General features: G+C 43.7%; 1 protein-coding gene across 4 annotated transcripts in view; it reads right to left on the bottom strand.

Annotated features, from left to right (window-relative positions):
• Nucleotides 1–205: 205 nt before the first annotated feature.
• LOC126203898 (aquaporin AQPAe.a-like) overlaps nucleotides 206–20,813 on the bottom strand; it is a 420,935-nt gene continuing 400,327 nt past the window's right edge. For all 4 annotated transcript variants that reach the window (XM_049938284.1, XM_049938286.1, XM_049938285.1 and 1 more), the window contains exons 6-7: nucleotides 9,432–9,512; nucleotides 206–1,805 (exon numbers count right to left, since the gene is read on the bottom strand). In XM_049938284.1, coding sequence (XP_049794241.1) covers nucleotides 1,629–1,805; nucleotides 9,432–9,512 — 258 coding nt within the window. In that variant the 3' untranslated portion in view covers nucleotides 206–1,628. The remainder of the gene's footprint in view (nucleotides 1,806–9,431; nucleotides 9,513–20,813) is intronic.

Below are 20,813 nucleotides of genomic sequence, written 5' to 3'. Positions count from 1 at the left end.
TTCAAAAATGGCTCTGAGCACTATGGGACTCAACTGCTGAGGTCATTAGTCCCCTAGAACTTAGAACTAGTTAAACCTAACTAACCTAAGGACTTCACAAACATCCATGCCCGAGGCAGGATTCGAACCTGCGACCGTAGCGGTTCTGCGGTTCCAGACTGCAGCGCCTTTAACCGCACGGCCACTTCGGCCGGCAAAGAGTAGGTGATCAACTGAATCACACTAGAAGTCTCAATGGAAATCATCCATGATCCATGTCAATAAAACACTCGAGCTCAAACAGTATTCCTACTTCGAAACTTCGTGGTAGATTCAAACTGTGTGTCGGACCAGGTCTCGATTCATTGAAAGAATTCTCAAGAAGTGTAGTCTACAACAAAGGAGGCAGCTTACGAACCCCTAGTTCGACTGATACTTGAATATTGCTTCTCAGTCTGTTAACTCTTGGCAAATAGGAGAATCGATGGAGGAAACAGAGAAAACTCAAAGGTGAGCAGCGACTTACCGTTAAACGTACATTTAGGAATGGTGACGCTCATCCAACTGAGCGACAAACGTTACAAGAGAGGCAGTGTGCAGCAAGATATGGTTTACAGTTAAAATTCCGACAGCATACGTAACTAAAGCAGTCAATGAACATATTGCTTCCACCTGCCTTTATCACGCGAAATGATCGTGAAGGCAAAATTAGAGAGATCCGAGCGCACACGGAGGCTTACCAACAACCGATTTTCCCGCGTATCATTCGTGACTGTAACAGAAAGGAGGATATTGACTGAGATACACAAAGTACTCTTCGTCACACACTGTAAGATTGTTTGCGGAGTAAAGGTGTAGAAGTACATGTAGGGCCCGGAAACTTGCCTTTAGTTGGCAATACCTTCACCGACTAAGTTATACAGATATGACTCACGAGATGGAGCAGTGGCTGTTTAGTTCAGTCAGTAACAGCATTGCTCACAAGAGATAAGGTTTCGGTTTAGAGTCTTACTCTCGTACACAGTTTAAATCTGCCAGGAAATTTCAAAACGGTGCACACTCAACTGCGGAGTACGTCGTTGGAAAACAAAAGTAAATAAGTTCAAACAATTAGATTAAGTTTAAAGCCCTAAAAACATAAGCCAAAGCTTAATTATCTAATATTTGCAAGTATTTTATCTCGTATCTCACATTAACGGCACAGTGGATATCGGTCTTGAGCCTTGAAGCTCTTAATACTAACAAGTCAAGCATGATTTGAAATGCATAGGCAATAAAAACATTTCAATAATTTCCTGTATTCTTAGAGCTCTGTTGAGCTTAGAGAGCAGCCATTGGCACATTGAGAGGGCAGGATTGACCACTGAGAGGAAGCACTGTCTGAGTGATCCATTGCCATGAAGTATCCATTTGCGACGAGTTTCTGCAGTATATGAATTCTGTCTTTCACAAGGCCCTTGGGATTTCAGGTACGATGATCTCGCTTTCCTCGAGGTTACGTTCTTGGCTTTTCAGCCCTCATCGACCCCTGCACAGTGAGGAAAGAACAGACTAAGGGCTTGCAGGTTCTGTAAAGTTCGTGATCGCTGAGGAGCCAACGCAGATGCTCCCAAGTCTGGTCTGAGAACAGTGAAGAGGCGCGTCCGCTGCTAGAACCTGTGGCTCTCAGTCACCACAGAGTCGTCAGCGTCTGTGCTACCTCCGGCGCAGCAGCCAACGCTGTTGTCGCTATTTTTGGAGGCCACCTCGGATGGCCGCTCCTCGAACACCAGCTGGTACAGCAGGGTCGCCACCGCCGAACCCGACAGGGGACCCACCCAGTAGATCTGAAAACAACAGCACCATCACACACAACACATTCACACTGCAGAGTAGCTTACAAACTTCCATCCACATAGATGAGTGCAGTGTCAGTAATTAAAAGAAATGCGCAGCATGTCGTTAGCATTCTCTTCGGATACGTTAGGTGCGCATGATGTAGGAACGTCAATCGATGATATCAGGATCTCAAAACGCGCCAAGACAGATCTACTATCAATCTGATCACAACTGCATATTATACTAATCAAGAAATAATCCTCAAATATCTATTAGTAATATGTTCAGATCGATTTAACCTCGACCAACCAGGAATTCATGTGTGGGGAAGGCAGCGACACAGGGATTAAATCGGAATATAGTTCATCCGTGAAAGATCTTGCATTCAAAATACTTTTTAACCTATTCGTGAGCCTATTAGATGGTGCAGAACACTTAACATATGTATAGCTGTTAGAGCACTATACTCTGGTCCTCGCGGTCCAGATTCAATTCTGGATAGTGATGGGGACTTCTCCTCGTCCCCATAATTCCAGGATGGCACCACGTACATTCAGCCAGCTTATCAAATTAGTGGGGATTTTTCGTGGAAATGCATCTGGGGCGATGAGACCACACACACTCCCCCTCCTAGCGTCACATTATGCAGAGAGGCCGAAGGCTCTACTTACAATCAGCTCAGTAGCCCAGTCATAGGCTATGCATCACAGAGAGGGCGGAAAGAAGAGACAGATAAAGTGAAGTTGCAGGAGAAGTATGTGCAATATACGTGGTGAATGTGGATGTAGGGGAAGGTGTGCATCTTGGCTTGTACATGCGTTCGGCACATACATAGCACACATCTCCTCCTCCACCTTCTCTGTGACTACTTGTTGCTCCCCACATCTCCTTGTCCACCTCATCCTCCGACCTCTACTTGTCCATCTCCTCCTTGTCACCCTCCCTGTCTCTTCATCTACTTTTCCCACTTCTCTTGGTCCATGTGCTCTGCCCACACTCTCTGAGCATACCTTCCTTCCCCCTCCCTCTGTCTGTAAACTCGTTCACCTTCCCCCTCCCCTCTTCCTTTTCCACCTGCCCACTACTCCTCTACACCTTCTACCTGACTCCTGCCAAAACCCTTCCTACCCATTTCCTCCTCCCCTCTTTCTGTCCTCCTCCCCATTTCCTCTCCCCACTCTCTATCCAGCTCTTCTTCCCCTCTGTGTATGTACTCCTTCTCATCCTCCCTCTGTCCTTATTCTCCTGCCTGCCTCTTCCTATCCACATCCTTCTTCCCTCTCTCTGTATCCATCTTCTCCCCCCCCCCTCTCTCTCTCTCTGTTCCCACTCTCTCTGTCCATCCGTTCCTGCCCTCTGTCCCAAACAGTCCCATCCTGCCCCTCTGCTTATGCCCAGCTTTATCCATATCAACCTTCCCTCAGCTGTGCACATCCCCATGTGTAGCCCTTGCAAAACAGATCGATAAAGCAGGCCTAATTACACTAACACAGCACACCTGTCATGAAGGGCTGGAAAAATGTTGCCCGTGCCACATAGGTTGTGCTGCAAAGCATGTCGATAAGACAGACTGATATTACTCTTTCCCAACTTGCTTCTTGTGCAGGCCAGCCGATATGGCAAGGCTGAAAAAACAAGTTTTTGCTCCTATTGCAGCTAGGAGGCTTTAACTATGTCAGTGCTGATAGTCGTGAAGTTTGCCATTTATTTACCAAAATCCATTGAAATCAATCCAGGGGTTCCAGAGGAGACGCTGGACACACACACACACACAGTATTTAGTATATATATATATATATATATATTTTTTTTTTTTTTTAGCTCCGTCTTTAGGCCACAAGTGGCCCTTCCGGGACCGTCCGGCCGCCGTGTCATCGTCCGAGGAAGATGCGGATAAGGAGGGGCGTGTGGTCAGCACACCGCACTCCCGACCGTTAGGACGGTATTCTTTGACCGAAGCCGCTACTAATCGGTCGAGTAGCTCCTCAATTGGCATCACGAGGCTGAGTGCACCCCGAAAAATGGCAACAGCACATGGCGGCGGGATGGTGACCCATCCAAGCGCCGGCCACGCCCGACAGCGCTTAACTTCGGTGATCTCACGGGAACCGGTGTAGCCACTGCGGCAAGGCCGTTGCCCAGTATATATATATATATATATATATATATATATATATATATATATATATATATATATATATATATATATATATATATATATATATATTGCCTGAAAAGAAAGTGAAACATCAAGAGGACATTACCTTATGTGGAGACACACACACACACACACACACACACACACACACACACACACACAATACACACACACACACACACACACACAATCACACACACACACGCTGTTTATTGCCTGAAAAGAAAGTGAAACATCCAGAGGACATCGTCTTATGTCAATGAAACTTCTTACACATATACACCATCAGTAGGTATGCAAATAACTAATAGTGACTACAGTGCCCGAAAAGAAAATGAAACACCTAGAAGACATCATCTTATGTCAAACTTCTTATACATTCCCACCATAAGTAGGCATGTAAATAACTACAGTTGCAGCCTTTTGTGATTGATTAACCTCCAGAGTGCATCAATGATTAAGGACATGGAGATGCTGTGTACCCATTTGATACAGCGTTGTCAGCATCTGACACAGTATGAGAGTTTCCTCATTGTGGGTCTCCATTTCGCAGGTTGGTCGAATCATGCAATATTTAGATTTGTGTGGGTTTCAGCTGTGATAGTGGCCTGATATAAGGCATGGGGATATGAAGGCAGGAATACTCGTCGTCAAGGTTTTGATCGAGTGTCTGATCACCAAGCTCTCTGTAACCCCTTCACGTATGTGCTTGTCAGCCGAGAATGAGTAATGAACTCCCTGCAACTTCTTGTGTCCTGCACCATTAGTCAGTGACAGCTAGACTATGGTGTTACTGTCCCATGGAGAGGGTGCATTTGGAGTAATGCCATCATCAGGTAATATGATGGTGTAGCATTGTGGTCAGTGATGAATCGCGATCTAGAACTTCCACAGATAACAATCATCTACAAGTATAGTGGTGATCTGAGGAGATGTTCCATTCCTCTGATGTCTGGAACAGGCACAGCAGTATTACTTCTGACATCATGTTGTGGGGAGCCATTGAGTATGACTTCAGGTCACGCCTGGTAGTGACTGAGGGAGCCCTGATGTCACAATAGTACGTCATGGACATCCTGCGTTCTCTTGTGCTACTTTTTGCACATCACCATGGTGCTATTTATCAACGGGAATACTTTTGTCCATACATGGTACGTGTCTCTATGAACAACCTGCGTGATGATGAGGTATTTCCATGGCCAGAAAGTCCCCCTGAGTCTCCTCGATAGAACATGTATGGGACTAGCTCGGATGTCAACTCAGTCCCAGCGTCACTATCGAAGATATCATGAACCATTTACAACAGTCGCGGTCTAGCTTGGCTCAGGAGAAGATGCAATGGCTTTATGACGCCTTTCCCGACCGAATAATTGCATGCAACCAGGCCTGGGATTGTACAGCATCATATCGATAAGCGGATTCATACTTTCAAGTACTTTGTACACATAATCCCACGTTTTTAATCATTTAAATAACATCTCCTCAAAAGCACTTAAGTTTTATTTCGTTGCCTCCTCACCTTTTGGGTGGTTTACTTTTGTCTCAGGCAGCGTAGGATAAAGCGTGATGTTCCTGGATGTTCCGCCTCTAACTGAATGAGAATATTTCCAGTAGTCTGTCCAGTGGTCTGGGTGTTATGCTGTGCGTAGGTATAATGTTCGTGATCGTACAGACCTCTCACTGGCCAATGTTCCTGTGACACTGTACTCTTTTCCGATAGGCGGCTTTTCAGGGGAGCATACGGCTATGACTTCAATTTTATGGATGACAATGTGCGACAGCATCGGAAAGCTTATGTGGAGGAGCTCATGGAGCGTGGAGCGAGAGAATATTCGGCGAATCGACTGTTCTGCCTGTTCCCCCCGACTTAAATCCCACAGGGAACGTGTGGGACGAATTGGAGAGAGACGTGTTGTAGCACGTCCACACGCACCAGCGACCACCCAGCAGATGTCAGCTGCGCTGTTGGAGGAATGGAACGCCCTACCACCAGAACTCCTTACCAAACTTGATGCCAGCATGGCAGCATCTTGGAGAGCATGCATTGCCCTCAGTAGTGATCACAAACGCTATTAAAAACCATGTACAATCTTTTCTAGTGTCCACAGGACAATCATGAACGGCGGTGACTTCAGTATGATTATTGTCTTTGAATAAAAAGTTTCATATTTTCATATCATCACGTATGTCTTCTCAGTTACCTTCTGTACTACCCTGTAGCAGTTCTTCCTGTGGTCCAAGTTTCACCAAGCTACTTTACCTGGCAATGGCACATCATGTGAAAGATGCTTTCGTCCTTACACTTTTGCACACCAGCGTAGTGTACCGTGAATACGTCGATAAAAGGAGGCCACAGAAGTTAGCGTCAACTGTCGGGGACGCTTTTGAGGCAACGAAAATACGGGAGGCTAGCATAGGACGCATCCATTACTGACAGTGATGAATACAACAAGGACCAGAACTTAGACTTAGTTGCATCATTGAAAGCATCTCTAAGTAGCCAGTGGAACAATGAATAGAAAACTTGTAGCGCAGCTATGTGGGTGCCCTATAGTGAACTACAGCCCCGTGTCCCCGCCACACAGTAGTATTCCAAACAAACTGTCCCACGCACATTTTGTTGGACTGCGACGTGCCTGAGATTTAACCATATACATTACAAAAAAAAAACATGTACACTGATTTGGAAGAGTGACCTTCCCTACTGTGTACGTGGAGGTGTTAACCATGTGATACTTGGACGTCTTACCCCTATAATTTAGGAGTATGACACATATCTGACCACTCAGCGTGAAAACGCTCGGTGGTTATCAAGATTTTGAGAGTACTGTGGAAGAATCTTGCGGCGTTTGAAGGGGAGTCGTTGGCAATGCATAGTTCTCCTATAGCAGAGACATTAGTTTATTATATAAGAAACTATCAGCCTCGATTGCGGTATTGAAACCAGCCTTTACCTAGGTTTCAGAGCAAATAATTGAGTCTTCTTCAGAAGATATACCTGAATCTATAATTTGTCTAAGAGGGCATGTTCTAGAAATAAAACTAAAACAGCCTGAATAGGCATAGTCACATTTTAAAAATGCGGTACATAAGTACTAAGCCAACTCGAAGACTTAAGCTCTGGCGTGCACCTCGTCTCCATGGACGCCGTACTTATTGCGATGTAGTGAAGATTTACCCTATGTGGGATACAGCGTAGCGTGACACAGATTGGAATAAAACAGGGAAGCTATATCTGGCACATTCTGCCCTACTTGAAAGTTTGGTACAGACCTGTGTATTAGAAAACGTACTGTATACCTAAATGCTCAAATAATCATGATATTTTCCGAAGCTGGACTTTTATCTGTTGATCACGTATTGTATATACTGTTACAGTACAGTGCAGAAGGTACTGAAAGACGCAAGGAGACAAACATAAATTATACTTTTATTTAAAGACAATATCTACACTGTAGTCACAGCTGCTCATGATGGTCCTCTGCAGATTACAAAAGGCGAGACATGAACCTTAACGGTGTGTGCAATCACCACAGATTGCACTGCATGTTCTACCACTTACTCCCATGATAGTTGCAAAATTGGTAAGAGTTCTTGTCGTATTGCGTTCTATTCTATCACCAGTGCTGTTGACAACTGCTGGATGGTCCTTGGTATATGTGGAAGTGATGCTACACGTCTCCTCAAAGCACACCACACGTGCTCGATGGGGTTTAAAAAGAGGGGAACGAGCAGACCAGTCCATTCGCTGAATGTCCCCTCGTTCCAATAGCTCTCCCACTCTCTCCCACACTCACTGTCCACTCTCTCTCACTGTCTCTCTCCCACCCTCACTGTCACACTCTCTCTCACTGTCTCTCTCTCTCTCTCTCTCTCTCTCTCTCTCACTCACTCACTCACTCTCTCTCTCTCTCTCTCTCTCTCTCTCTCTCTCTCTCTCTCACACACACACACACACACACACACACACATATTCCCTCTCCCTCCCTCTCTCTCATACACTCTCTCGCTCTCTCACTCACTCTCTCCTCTCTCTCTCTCTCTCTCTCTCTCTCTCAAACACACTCTCTCTTCTCCTCTCTCTCTCTCTCACACACACTCTCTCTCTCTCACTCTCTCTCTCTCTCTCGCTACCTCCTGCGCTGTTCGATGCCTACGCGCACTGTCAACCTTGAAAACGAAGTCATTGCCGAATTTACCCCTGAAAAGACACACATGGGGGAGGAGTACAGAGTAACAATAACGTTGACAGGCCAGTCAGATCAGTACGCCCACACACCATTAGCCCTCCCTACACCTGGACCATCAAAACGATTATGTTCGACAATGTTGGTCGTAAATTTATGTGAAGGGTAGGTGAGAACACATAACGCACGTGGGAATATTGTCGAACACCGTTGTCAAACGCGTTGTAGGCAACGTAGGAGCACGTTTCAGAGCATGCACTGCCTCCCGCAGTGATAACGCATCCTATTAAGGATCATGCCCTGCCTTTTGTAATGCCCAGGGGACCATGGTAAATAGCGATGATTTCAGTGCAATTTTCGTTTTTGAATGAGAGTGTCATTTCGTTTCGACTCATTGTATATTTCTTTCAGATACGCTGTGTACCATACTGTAATTGTTCTTTCTATGTATGGCCCAAGTTTCATTTAGTTATGTTACTTGGCAGTAACAGATCATACGAAAGTTATTTTCATCATTACGTTTTTCACTTCAGTGTAGTTTTCTTAAGCAGACGGCCTCCGTTAATGAGAGAAAAATGTTGTTTTCTTCCTAAAATATTCAACAGACTATTACATAAAACATTTTTTATACTCAATTCTAAAAATAACTTTGAAGGATCATGTTTCGTCACATTTTTTTAGCATATTGCAGCCCAGTCAGCAGTTGTGATAGACTAACATACTGAAGAATCCGCCTCAGTTGCGAGAATTTTCTGGTCTTGACCCAGGTTTCGGCTAGAATAATCCAGCCTTCTTCAGAAGCATAAAATTACTATAACATACCAGAGTAAGGCACGCGTGCAGCGGTCAGTGCCAACGTAGTTGCCGCTGCCAACCGACCGCGTGGTAACGTGATGCCAGGGCTGCACTTCAGTTAAGTGGTTTTAATTCGACATGGTACCACGGTACTATAGGTTTTAATTTTTAATGTTAACTGTGCCTTACTCTGGCATGTTATAGTAATTTTATGCTTCTGAAGAAAGCTAGATTATTCTAGCCGAAACCTAGGTCAAGACCAGAAAATTCTCGCAACTGAGGCGGATTCTTCAATATATTTTCATATTTTTTTGTTATTACATGTGTTTGGTAGACATTCTGTTCAGTGAGAAGCAAGGTCCGGATCTGTTTGCCACCAAGAAACTCCCCATGAAAAGTGTTTGTGTGGATTCCAAACCTTCGTCCCAATTTACTCTTATACTGAACACAACAGCGTCTGAGATGTGGTCCCTGGAAAAGCTCTGCGAACTTACCCAGTGGTCCGTCCAGACGTTCTTCCAGAGCGCTGGAGCCAGTGTCCTCACTGGGTTCATGCTGGCTCCCGTGTAAGGGCCCTGCAAACCACGAAACAACAGCAGTCACGACACAGCACAGGTTGAGAATTGATTCGCAGCATCATGTAACAGCTTTGAAATACGGTGAACATTGACTTATTTCTCCTTTGTCTGTACAAAGTCTGCTCAATGGAGTATTTAATTTGGTTCATGCATCGCTTGTAGAATTTCACACACGGAAATGGAATTAACAAGAGTCTAGTTCAACTGATTTTAGGTTTTCCAAAATTCACCTATCTATTTTTATGAATTTTACAACTGCTATTAAAGGCTGCTACTAGTCCAAATAAACAACGTAAGTGCGTACTCATAAAACAACATTTCAGATGATATGCAATGTAGATGAGGGGTGGTTTTGAGATTGGTTCAAACGGCTTGTTTATTTAGCATTGATTGCTGGACGTCAGAGGTTTTGACGTAAGATGCACTACTCCAACAAAACTAGGAGTTGAAACTAAATGCTAATATTTTACATTTTTGTTCAGAGAAATCCACCATGCAAATTTTCAAGTCGGGTGCTGGATCGTAAGATATTAAATGTATTGTAAGAATTCCTTTCCAAATGAAGGTAATAATCTCATTCACATTTCAGCCCGAGCAGCTTCTGTGCGTATTTCAGGTCGCTTCCACTCCCATTGCCACATGCTCTGCGCCACAGGCTTGGTCATAGCAATATCTGTGTTAAACACACCAGCTGACGGAAGTCTAATAGTGCCTCATATTGTCTAGCTGAGGCACTTGATATTTCGCAGACACTTCTTCTCAGTGCATCTTCCTCTTTGCTTCAACCTTAAGGCACCCTCTCCGACAGATCACGTCGATATCATCAGGTCGTCAACCTCATAACATCACCTCGAAACGCCACCATCGAACATCGTCACCAGTTCGTCACCATCAGACCATCACCATCAGATCGTCTCTCTCAGATCATCTCTCTCAGATGACATCTCTCTGATCGTCTGCCCCAGATGAGCTCCCTCAGATCATTGCCATCAAATTGCAACCATAGTATCATCACCATTCTATCATCACATCAGCCTTGAAGCCTCATCTGATCGTTACAAGCTAACTCCAATGTATTTTCTGTTATCACCACATAATTATCAGCCGCTTCAGAGCACATTACGTACAAGTTTCTCATTCTTATTAAATGATAAGTACAATTAACGTTGTCCTGTTATCGTTTAACTTCAGGTCTTTATCAAAGTATTAGTTAATTACTGGTCGTTGCCGATTACTTTTTGGTAACTGTTTTGATATGTATACAAAATGCTTCGTTATCATAAGTTAATTTCACATTACTATCTACTGTAAACGTTGTTTATGTTTTCAGCTACGAGCATCAACCAATTTAGTGTACTTGAGAATTGTTATCCTCTGGAATTAAATGATACGTCTTTGAAGTAGGCCACAGTTTCAAACTGGGCAGTCGTTGTCAAGTCCGTAAGTCCTCATTATGCATTTAATATAATCTCATGTATTCGCCTCCTGTTACGTCTGACATTGTCTAGATCTTTTCTTACATCTAAAAATCCAGTAAAGAGCTACCTTGGTCCATTTACAATTTAGTCGCCTGTCAACAAATTCTACCAATGACATAAAATTTTGTTTATTGAATAAATTCGACACTATTAGAGTAGGAGAAAGCGATCGTATGCTGATAATCAAATGTAAAATTACAAAAAATTTTAATTTTCTACTTTTTTATACGAAGTGATGACCTGTTTTGGTAGCTTAACTTCCATCTTCAGATCACATGTAGTATTATAAATGCACTAGCAGTGTACAGTGCCACTGCATCGTCAATAACATTCTTATTTTAAACCTTCAGTTTAAACCTGTTATGTGCAGCCACGCTATCGGTGATAGCAACTGAAACAAAAAGCCTGGACAGAGTCGTAAAAATTTTATGCATTGAAACGTCTATTTAATTATCTTCGTTACAGTGAGCAAACTGAACACAAAGATTTGCCAATTAAAATGAACTATCAGTCAAAATTAAAACGTAAAATGTATATACATTTTCACACTGGGTGGACAAGTTACCCAGTGTTACGACGTTGTATATACACTCCTGGAAATGGAAAAAAGAACACATTGACACCGGTGTGTCAGACCCACCATACTTGCTCCGGACACTGCGAGAGGGCTGTACAAGCAATGATCACACGCACGGCACAGCGGACACACCAGGAACCGCGGTGTTGGCCGTCGAATGGCGCTAGCTGCGCAGCATTTGTGCACCGCCGCCGTCAGTGTCAGCCAGTTTGCCGTGGCATACGGAGCTCCATCGCAGTCTTTAACACTGGTAGCATGCCGCGACAGCGTGGACGTGAACCGTATGTGCAGTTGACGGACTTTGAGCGAGGGCGTATAGTGGGCATGCGGGAGGCCGGGTGGACGTACCGCCGAATTGCTCAACACGTGGGGCGAGAGGTCTCCACAGTACATCGATGTTGTCGCCAGTGGTCGGCGGAAGGTGCACGTGCCCGTCGACCTGGGACCGGACCGCAGCGACGCACGGATGCACGCCAAGACCGTAGGATCCTACGCAGAGCCGTAGGGGACCGCACCGCCACTTCCCAGCAAATTAGGGACACTGTTGCTCCTGGGGTATCGGCGAGGACCATTCGCAACCGTCTCCATGAAGCTGGGCTACGGTCCCGCACACCGTTAGGCCGTCTTCCGCTCATGCCCCAACATCGTGCAGCCCGCCTCCAGTGGTGTCGCGACAGGCGTGAATGGAGGGACGAATGGAGACGTGTCGTCTTCAGCGATGAGAGTCGCTTCTGCCTTGGTGCCAATGATGGTCGTATGCGTGTTTGGCGCCGTGCAGGTGAGCGCCACAATCAGGACTGCATACGACCGAGGCACACAGGGCCAACACCCGGCATCATGGTGTGGGGAGCGATCTCCTACACTGGCCGTACACCACTGGTGATCGTCGAGGGGACACTGAATAGTGCACGGTACATCCAAACCGTCATCGAACCCATCGTTCTACCATTCCTAGACCGGCAAGGGAACTTGCTGTTCCAACAGGACAATGCACGTCCGCATGTATCCCGTGCCACCCAACGTGCTCTAGAAGGTGTAAGTCAACTACCCTGGCCAGCAAGATCTCCGGATCAGTCCCCCATTGGGCATGTTTGGGACTGGATGAAGCGTCGTCTCACGCGGTCTGCACGTCCAGCACGAACGCTGGTCCAACTGAGGCGCCAGGTGGAAATGGCATGGCAAGCCGTTCCACAGGACGACATCCAGCATCTCTAAGATCGTCTCCATGGGAGAATAGCAGCCTGCATTGCTGCGAAAGGTGGATATACACTGTACTAGTGCCGACATTGTGCATGCTCTGTTGCCGGTGTCTATGTGCCTGTGGTTCTATCAGTGTGATCATGTGATGTATCTGACCCCAGGAATGTGTCAATTAAGTTTCCCCTTCCTGGGACAATGAATTCACGGTGTTCTTATTTCAATTTCCAGGAGTGTATATTTTACGTTTTACTTTTGATTTTAAGCACAGCTTACATGACAACTTTCTGTGTTCAGTTACTAATTGTAACGAAAATAATTACATGGACGTTTCAATGTATAAAATTTTTACGATTCTGTGTAGGCTTTTTGTTTGAATCGCTGTCACCGATAGTATGGCTACACTTAACAGATTTCAAGATTTCACAGTAAGAATGTTATCAATGATGCAACGGCGTTCCACAGTTGTACACTGCGAGTACATTTATAATACTACATGTCATCTGAACATGGTAGTTAATCTAACGAAACCAGTCATCACTTTTTGTAAAAATTTTAAAAAATAAACTCCTCCTGGAGCAATTACTGGGTGGATAGAGTAGCTCAGTAATTGCTACTGCCGGTCCCAAGCCCGGATGAAGGAGGAGGGTAAAAGCCAAAAACATCAAAAGGCACTTACAAAACACCAGCACTTAATCCGCGGACTAACAACCCGTACGATAAGAGTGAATTGAATCGGCAATCAGCCACTCGCCTCGGGCAGACGCCCACCAGCTCAAACCAACCATGAACTTAGCATGAGGGAAACACGAGCAACAAAGCAACTACCTCAGGCTGTAACTCAGAAGAGCGAAGGCGAACCTGGTCATTCGGATTCTGGGGGACCAGGACATCATGCAGGGAAGAGTCGGAGCTTCCCAAAACTACTCAAACCAAATCGAAAGCAATTCACTGGTACACTGAACGTACAGATACTGACTAAAATAGGAAAACTCAAGATACTGACAGATACTTGTGATAGATTTGGGATTCGTATACTTGCAGTACAAGAAACACGTTTTCGTGATTGTGGTCACTTTGATTCCAGTGGCTATCGACTCTACAAGGGAAAGCATGCAATCAAACTGGAAAATAGTAACATAAATTTGTTGGGAACGGTATTCCTCGTGCATAACAGTATCCAGGACTCCATGATCTCGTCACCCTCTGAACACCTCTCTCTAGTCACAGTTAAATGTGCCATTAGGCCTATACACTGGTAAACGCACATGCTCCAGCCCATAACGATCCTGACAAAAACATTGGAGAAGTTCTGCTCACAACTCGAGCGTATACTCACCAAGATCCCTCATTACCATGTCAAAATCTGTTGGGAGATTTCAATGAGCAACTGGAAGAGAACTTGAACACAGATATATAATTGGAAATTTTTCAGCACACAAAAAGACGAACACCAATGGACATGGCTTAATCAACCTCTAAATAATGTCCACTCACTTTATGAAAACACCGATGAAAATGACTACACGGAGATCCCCAAACAACCACATTGTGGAATATCAAATTGATCATGTAGCGATAAATAGAAAATTCTCATCAGAAATCATGAACGTGAGGGTACGCGAAGGTCTCGTAGAGTCAGATCACCATCTCTCACAAATCAAAATCGGCTTCATACCTAATCGAAAGAAGTGCCGAAAATCTAAACTGCTGCGCATTAATCCAGAATACCTAAAAGAACATTCAGAGGAGTTTGTGCAATCACTAGATACCAACACGGGAAGAGCTTCTTGGAACCATCCAGCAGTCATCAAGAAAACTCGGTCAACCACGACGGAAAAGGAAACACAGGTGGTGGACCACAGATTGCGACAGAGCACTTGAACCACGTATTCAAGCCTGGAAGATTTGGCACAGCCATCAAACACCGGAGAATCGGCAGAACTTTTTGGAAACACAGAAGAAAACATCCAAAACAATCAGAAATCAACGTACATACCATCACAAACGATTAGAGGAAATTGATAATGATTTTAAAAGAAACGAGAAACTTTTATAGGGCATTTAGGGAAGAACTAGCAACCTTCAAGCCTCCCATTCTTTGTTTTTGACGCCCTGATGGAACACTTGAGACGAACACAAAGGCCAACTATGAAATCCTGAAACAGCATTTCGCGAAGTTACACAACTGTGAACCAACAATAGTCAAACTTGATATCCATGTTACGACCCTAAACCAGGATTCAACTCCACCTACGCGTGAGGAGTTGTGAAACGTTGCATCACATCTGAAAAATTAACAAAACATCAGGGGAAGACGGTGTAATTGCCGAAATGCTCAAGGTTTGAGGTGAACTCTTGATTGACAGCCTGAAAACTATCATTGGAAATACATGGGAAAGAGAAGTCATACCAGCAGATTGGAAAAATGCTTTGATTCACCATCTACACTAAAAGGGCAACAAGACCGATCCCAACAACTATTGAGGCATTTTACTCCTACCAGTCGCTTATAAAGAGCTCTCACGTGCTCTTCTCACCAGATTAGAACAACAGACAGAACATCGGTGAGTATCAGGCAGGCTTCCGCCCACAGTGATCCTGCGCAGAACAGATCTGGAACCTGAAGATGATACTGCAACACTGTTAGTCGTACCGCACAGTAGTCAGCCTCGTAGATTTCAAGAAAGCATACGACTCGATTCATCGCTCCAGTCTGTTCAATACAATTCGTGAATATGGTGTAGATAACAAAACTACTTCATTAATTGAGCAGACTTTAACAGACAACCTCAAAAGTAAAATTCATGGAAGAAGTTTCTGAACCTTTTCAAATTAGGACAGGTGAGATAGTGTGATAGGTTGCCCCCACTCCTCTTTAACCTGGTACTGGACAAAATTATCAAGACGTGGGAGAAAGAAATACCTGGAATAAATATGGGAACAAAGGACAAACGAATCGACATAAAATGTCTTGCTTTTGGTGATGACCTAGCAAAAATCACGGGGACTCCCGAGGAAGCCAAACATGCCATCCAGACACTTCATGAGATTGCCATCAAAACCGGGCTCCAAATTTCTTACTAGAAAACACAATTCATTGACTCCAAAAGTTCAAATCTGAAACCACTTGCAACAAAATGTAGTAACATCAAACAAGTTAAGTACTTCAAGTACTTGGGTGAAATTATCAGCAACACTGGTAACGAAAAAGTAGCTCACAAAACACGAGCAGAAAAATTACGTAAAGCTTATACAATGACCTGGAATACATACAATAAGAAATCGCTATCCACTCAAGCCAATCTACACCACTATCATACAATCACTCTTCCAGAGGAGCTCTACGCAACTGAAACACCATCATTAACCAACAACATCAAGGACATTGAGAAAATGGAAAGGCATGTACTCTGTAAAATATTTGGACCCAAGATTCAAGATGGTGTCAGGATGCGCAAAAGCTCTGAAGAACTGTACTCAAGGACTGAACGTTTCACGCCAGTTGCACGGAAAAGACGATTGAAATTCTACGGACATTTAGCAAGAATAGACACCTCTAGAATGACCAAGTAAACCTTCCTTATCATCAAAGGAACTCGCCAAACCAAGGCACGCTGGCTAACAGAAACCCAAAATGACGTCACGGAACTCAGTATTGACCCACTAGAAACCACACGGACTGTGTACAGACGGAAAATCAACTCTCATAAGTTAACAGCCAAAACCCAACGGAAAATAATCTGAAATTGAAAAACGCATGGACACAAGAGAGAAGAGAGGCCCATAGTGAAAGGATGAGGATGTTTTGGGAAGAAAAGAACAAGAAAGCTAAGAAGAGCAGTGCTAATTAATGGTTCCGCGTGCTCCTTAGAGGGCGAAACGAATAAATAATAATAATAAACGTTAAATGCAATTGAGACAAAATATAGAAAATTTCTGAAAATTTTGAACAGTTTTTAGAATTTTTATGATTTTACATTTGATTATTTTCCCTTCACTCTTCATTACGATCCCTCGTTCATTTGTTTGTGTCCTGTCTAACATATTAGTCTCGAGCATGCACCTATTCACTGTTCCCCCAAAAACAGACATTTCTGGATGGCTTCCATAATTTAAATTAAAATTTCCCTCCGTAAGCAGAAGGAGTCTACGTCTTCAATGATTATTTGTACTACTTTGTTTCAGTCCTTTGATTGTGCGTTAGTCTTATTGTAATTCATATTCAAGTCTTCTTTAAATTTATTTTATTACGTTTGTCTCTGAGGTTTATCTGTAAGAGGTGCAAGTAGTGCAATGTCATCAGCAAAACAAATGTGTTTCAGATATAATCCTTTACAACGTGATCCTTTCCAATATCTGAATGAGAACTAACTCTGAAGAATATTTTTGGTTATACGGTATCACCTTCTTTCACAGCTTACCGGTAATTTTTCACTACCCTGATGATGACAACACTGAAACTTACAGGGGTTGGACAAAAATATGAGAACACTGTGAGGAATGCATTCTTGAACATAAATGTAGATGCTAGCCAAGCATGTGGGTTGCGTTGTTGTATTTGACCAAGAACGGCACCTGTGCAATATACATAGTACGTTACAATGAGGGTCAGTCGTAATCAGAATAGTATTCTGTGTAGTCATGAGTGCATTATGTCGGCGATAAATGAATTAGAAAGTGGGCAAATGCTTGGTTCTAGTATGGTGAATGCTTCCGTAACCGATGTAGCGCCGTTTCAGGGGACACCATAGCGAAGATTTATACCGAACACAGGGAAAGAGGAAACACGTCATCTGCTAAATCACAATGCGGACGAAAGTGTGTGTTCAGTGACTGTGACAGAAAATAGCGGACGACGGCTGCAAAAGTCACTGCAGATTTCAAAATCGTTCTCACGGACCCTGTCAGCACGAAAACAACACAAAGAGAGCAGCATAATCTGGGAACTGCAAAGGTAGCTGGTATTCTAAAACCACTCATCAGTAATGCAAATACCAGAAACAGAAAAATATACATCTCAAGCCTTAAAACCTGGACTTTTTAATAATGGAAAAGTTATTTGGTCGGATGAGTCATGTTGCACACTGTTTCCACCTTCTGGTCGAATCTACGTCCCAAGATTGAAAGACGCGTTACTGCCAAGGACTATGTTACAATGTTCTGTGATCACGTCCATCTAATGCTACAATGAAATTTTAACTCTGCAGCGGAGTGTGCGCTGTTATGAAACTTCCTGGCAAATTAAAAATGTGTGCCGGACCGAGACTGGAACTCGGGACCTTTGCCTTTCGCGGGCAAGTGCTCTACCAACTGAGCTACCCATGCACGACTCACGACCCGTCCTCACAGCCTTCAATTCCGCCACTACCTCGTCTCCTACCTTCCAAACTTCGCAGAAGCTCTCCTGCATACCTTGCAGAACTAGCTCTCCTGGAAGAAAGGATACTGCGGATACATTGCTTTGCCACAGCCTGGGGGATGTTTCCAGAAAGAAATTTTCACTCTGCTCAGTTGGTAGATCACTTGCCCGCGAAAGGTAAAGGTCCCGAGTTCGAGTCTCGGTCCGGCAGATAGTTTTAATCTGCCAGTATGTTTCATAACAGCGCACACTCCGCTGCAGAGTGAAAATTTCTTTCTGGAAACATCCCCCAGGCTGTGCAAAGCAATGTATCCGCAGTATCCTTTCTTCCAGTTTCTTCCAGGGGTGCTAGTTCTGCAAGGTATGCAGGAGAGCTTCTGCGAAGTTTGGAATGTAGGAGACGAGGTTTTTATTTTATTTTATTTTATTTATTTTTTTTTACAGTTTTTGCCCTCTACAGCTCCCTCTAGTACCATGGAAGTCATTCCCTCATGTCTTAGCAGATGTCCTATCATCCTGTCCCTTCTCCTTATCAGTGTTTTCCACATATTCCTTTCCTCTCCGATTCTGCGTAGAACCTCCTCATTCCTTACCTTATCACTCCACCTAATTTTCAAAATTCGTCTATAACACCACATCTCAAATGCTTCGATTCTCTTCTGTTCCGGTTTTCCCACAGTCCATGTTTCACTACCATACAATGCTGTACTCCAGACGTACATCCTCAAAATTTCTTCCTCAAATTAAGGCCGGTATTTGATATTAGTAGACTTCTCTTGGCCAGAAATGCCTTTTTTGCCATAGCGAGTCTGCTTTTGATGTCCTCCTTGCTCCGTCCGTCATTGGTTATTTTACTGGCTAGGTAGCATAATTCCTTAACTTCATTGACTTCGTGACCATAAATCCTGATGTTAAGTTTCTCGCTGTTCTCATTTCTACTACTTCTCATTACCTTCGTCTTTCTCCGATTTACTCTCAAACCATACTGTGTACTCATTAGACGGTTCATTCCGTTCAGCAGATCATTTAATTCTTCTTCACTTTCACTCAGGATAGCAATGTCATCAGCGAATCGTATCATTGATATCCTTTCACCTTGTATTTTAATTCCACTCCTGAACCTTTCTTTTATTTCCATCATTGCTTCCTCGATGTACAGATTGAAGAGTAGGGGCGAAAGGCTACAGCCTTGTCTTACACCTTTCTTAATACGAGCACTTCGTTCTTCATCGTCCACTCATATTATTCCCTCTTGGTTGTTGTACATATTGTATATGACCCGTCTCTCCCTATAGCTTACCCCTACTTTTTTCAGAATCTCGAACAGCTTGCACCATTTTCTATTGTCGAACGCTTTTTCCAGGTCGACAAATCCTATGAAAGCGTCTTGATTTTTCTTTAGCCTTGCTTCCATTATTAGCCGTAACGTCAGAATTGCCTCTCTCGTCCCTTTACTTTTCCTAAAGCCAAAATGATCGTCACCTAGCGCATTCTCAATTTTCTTTTCCATTCTTCTGTATATTATTCCTGTATGCAGCTTCGATGCATGAGCTGTTAAGCTGATTGTGCGATAATTCTCGCACTTGTCAGCTCTTGCCGTCTTCGGAATTGTGTGGATGATGCTTTTCCGAAAGTCAGATGGTATGTCGCCAGACTCATATATTCTACACACCAACGTGAATAGTCGTTTTGTTGCCACTTCCCCCAATGATTTTAGAAATTCTGATGGAATGTTATCTATCCCTTCTGCCTTATTTGACCGTAAGTCCTCCAAAGCTCTTTTAAATTCCGATTCTAATACTGGATCCCCTATCTCTTCTAAATCGACTCCTGTTTCTTCTTCTATCACATCAGACAAATCTTCACCCTCATAGAGGCTTTCAATGTATTCTTTCCACCTATCTGCTCTCTCCTCTGCATTTAACAGTGGAATTCCCGTTGCACTCTTAATGTTACCACCGTTGCTTTTAATGTCACCAAAGGTTGTTTTGACTTTCCTGTATGCTGAGTCTGTCCTTCCGACAATTATATCTTTTTCGATGTCTTCACATTTTTCCTGCAGCCATTTCGTCTTAGCTTCCCTGCACTTCCTATTTATTTCATTCCTCAGCCACTTGTATTTCTGTATTCCTGATTTTCCGGGAACATGTTTGTACTTCCTCTTTTCATCAATCAGCTGAAGTATTTCTTCTGTTACCCATGGTTTCTTCCCAGCCACCTTCTTTGTACCTATGTTTTCCTTCCCAACTTCTGTGATGGCCCTTTTTAGAGATGTCCATTCCTCTTCAACTGTACTGCCTACTGCGCTGTATCTATAGCGTTAGAGAACTTCAAACGTATCTCGTCATTCCTTAGTACTTCCGTATCCCACTTCTTTGCGTGCTGATTCTTCCTGACTAATGTCTTGAACTTCAGCCTACTCTTTATCACTACTATATTGTGATCTGAGTCTATATCTGCTCCTGGGTACGCCTTACAATCCAGTATCTGATTTCGGAATCTCTGTCTGACCATGATGTAATGTAATTGAAACCTTCCCGTATCTCTCGGCCTTTTCCAAGTATACCTTCTCCTCTTGTGATTCTTGAACAGGGTATTCGCTATTACTAGCTGAAACTTGTTACTGAACTCAATTAGTCTTTTTCATTCCTTGTCCCAAGCCCATATTCTCCTGTAACGTTTCC

Source organism: Schistocerca nitens, chromosome 9 (genome assembly GCF_023898315.1).
Source record: "Schistocerca nitens isolate TAMUIC-IGC-003100 chromosome 9, iqSchNite1.1, whole genome shotgun sequence".
Taxonomy (NCBI): Eukaryota; Metazoa; Arthropoda; class Insecta; order Orthoptera; family Acrididae; genus Schistocerca; species Schistocerca nitens.
This window is presented reverse-complemented; position numbering and strand designations above follow the sequence as displayed.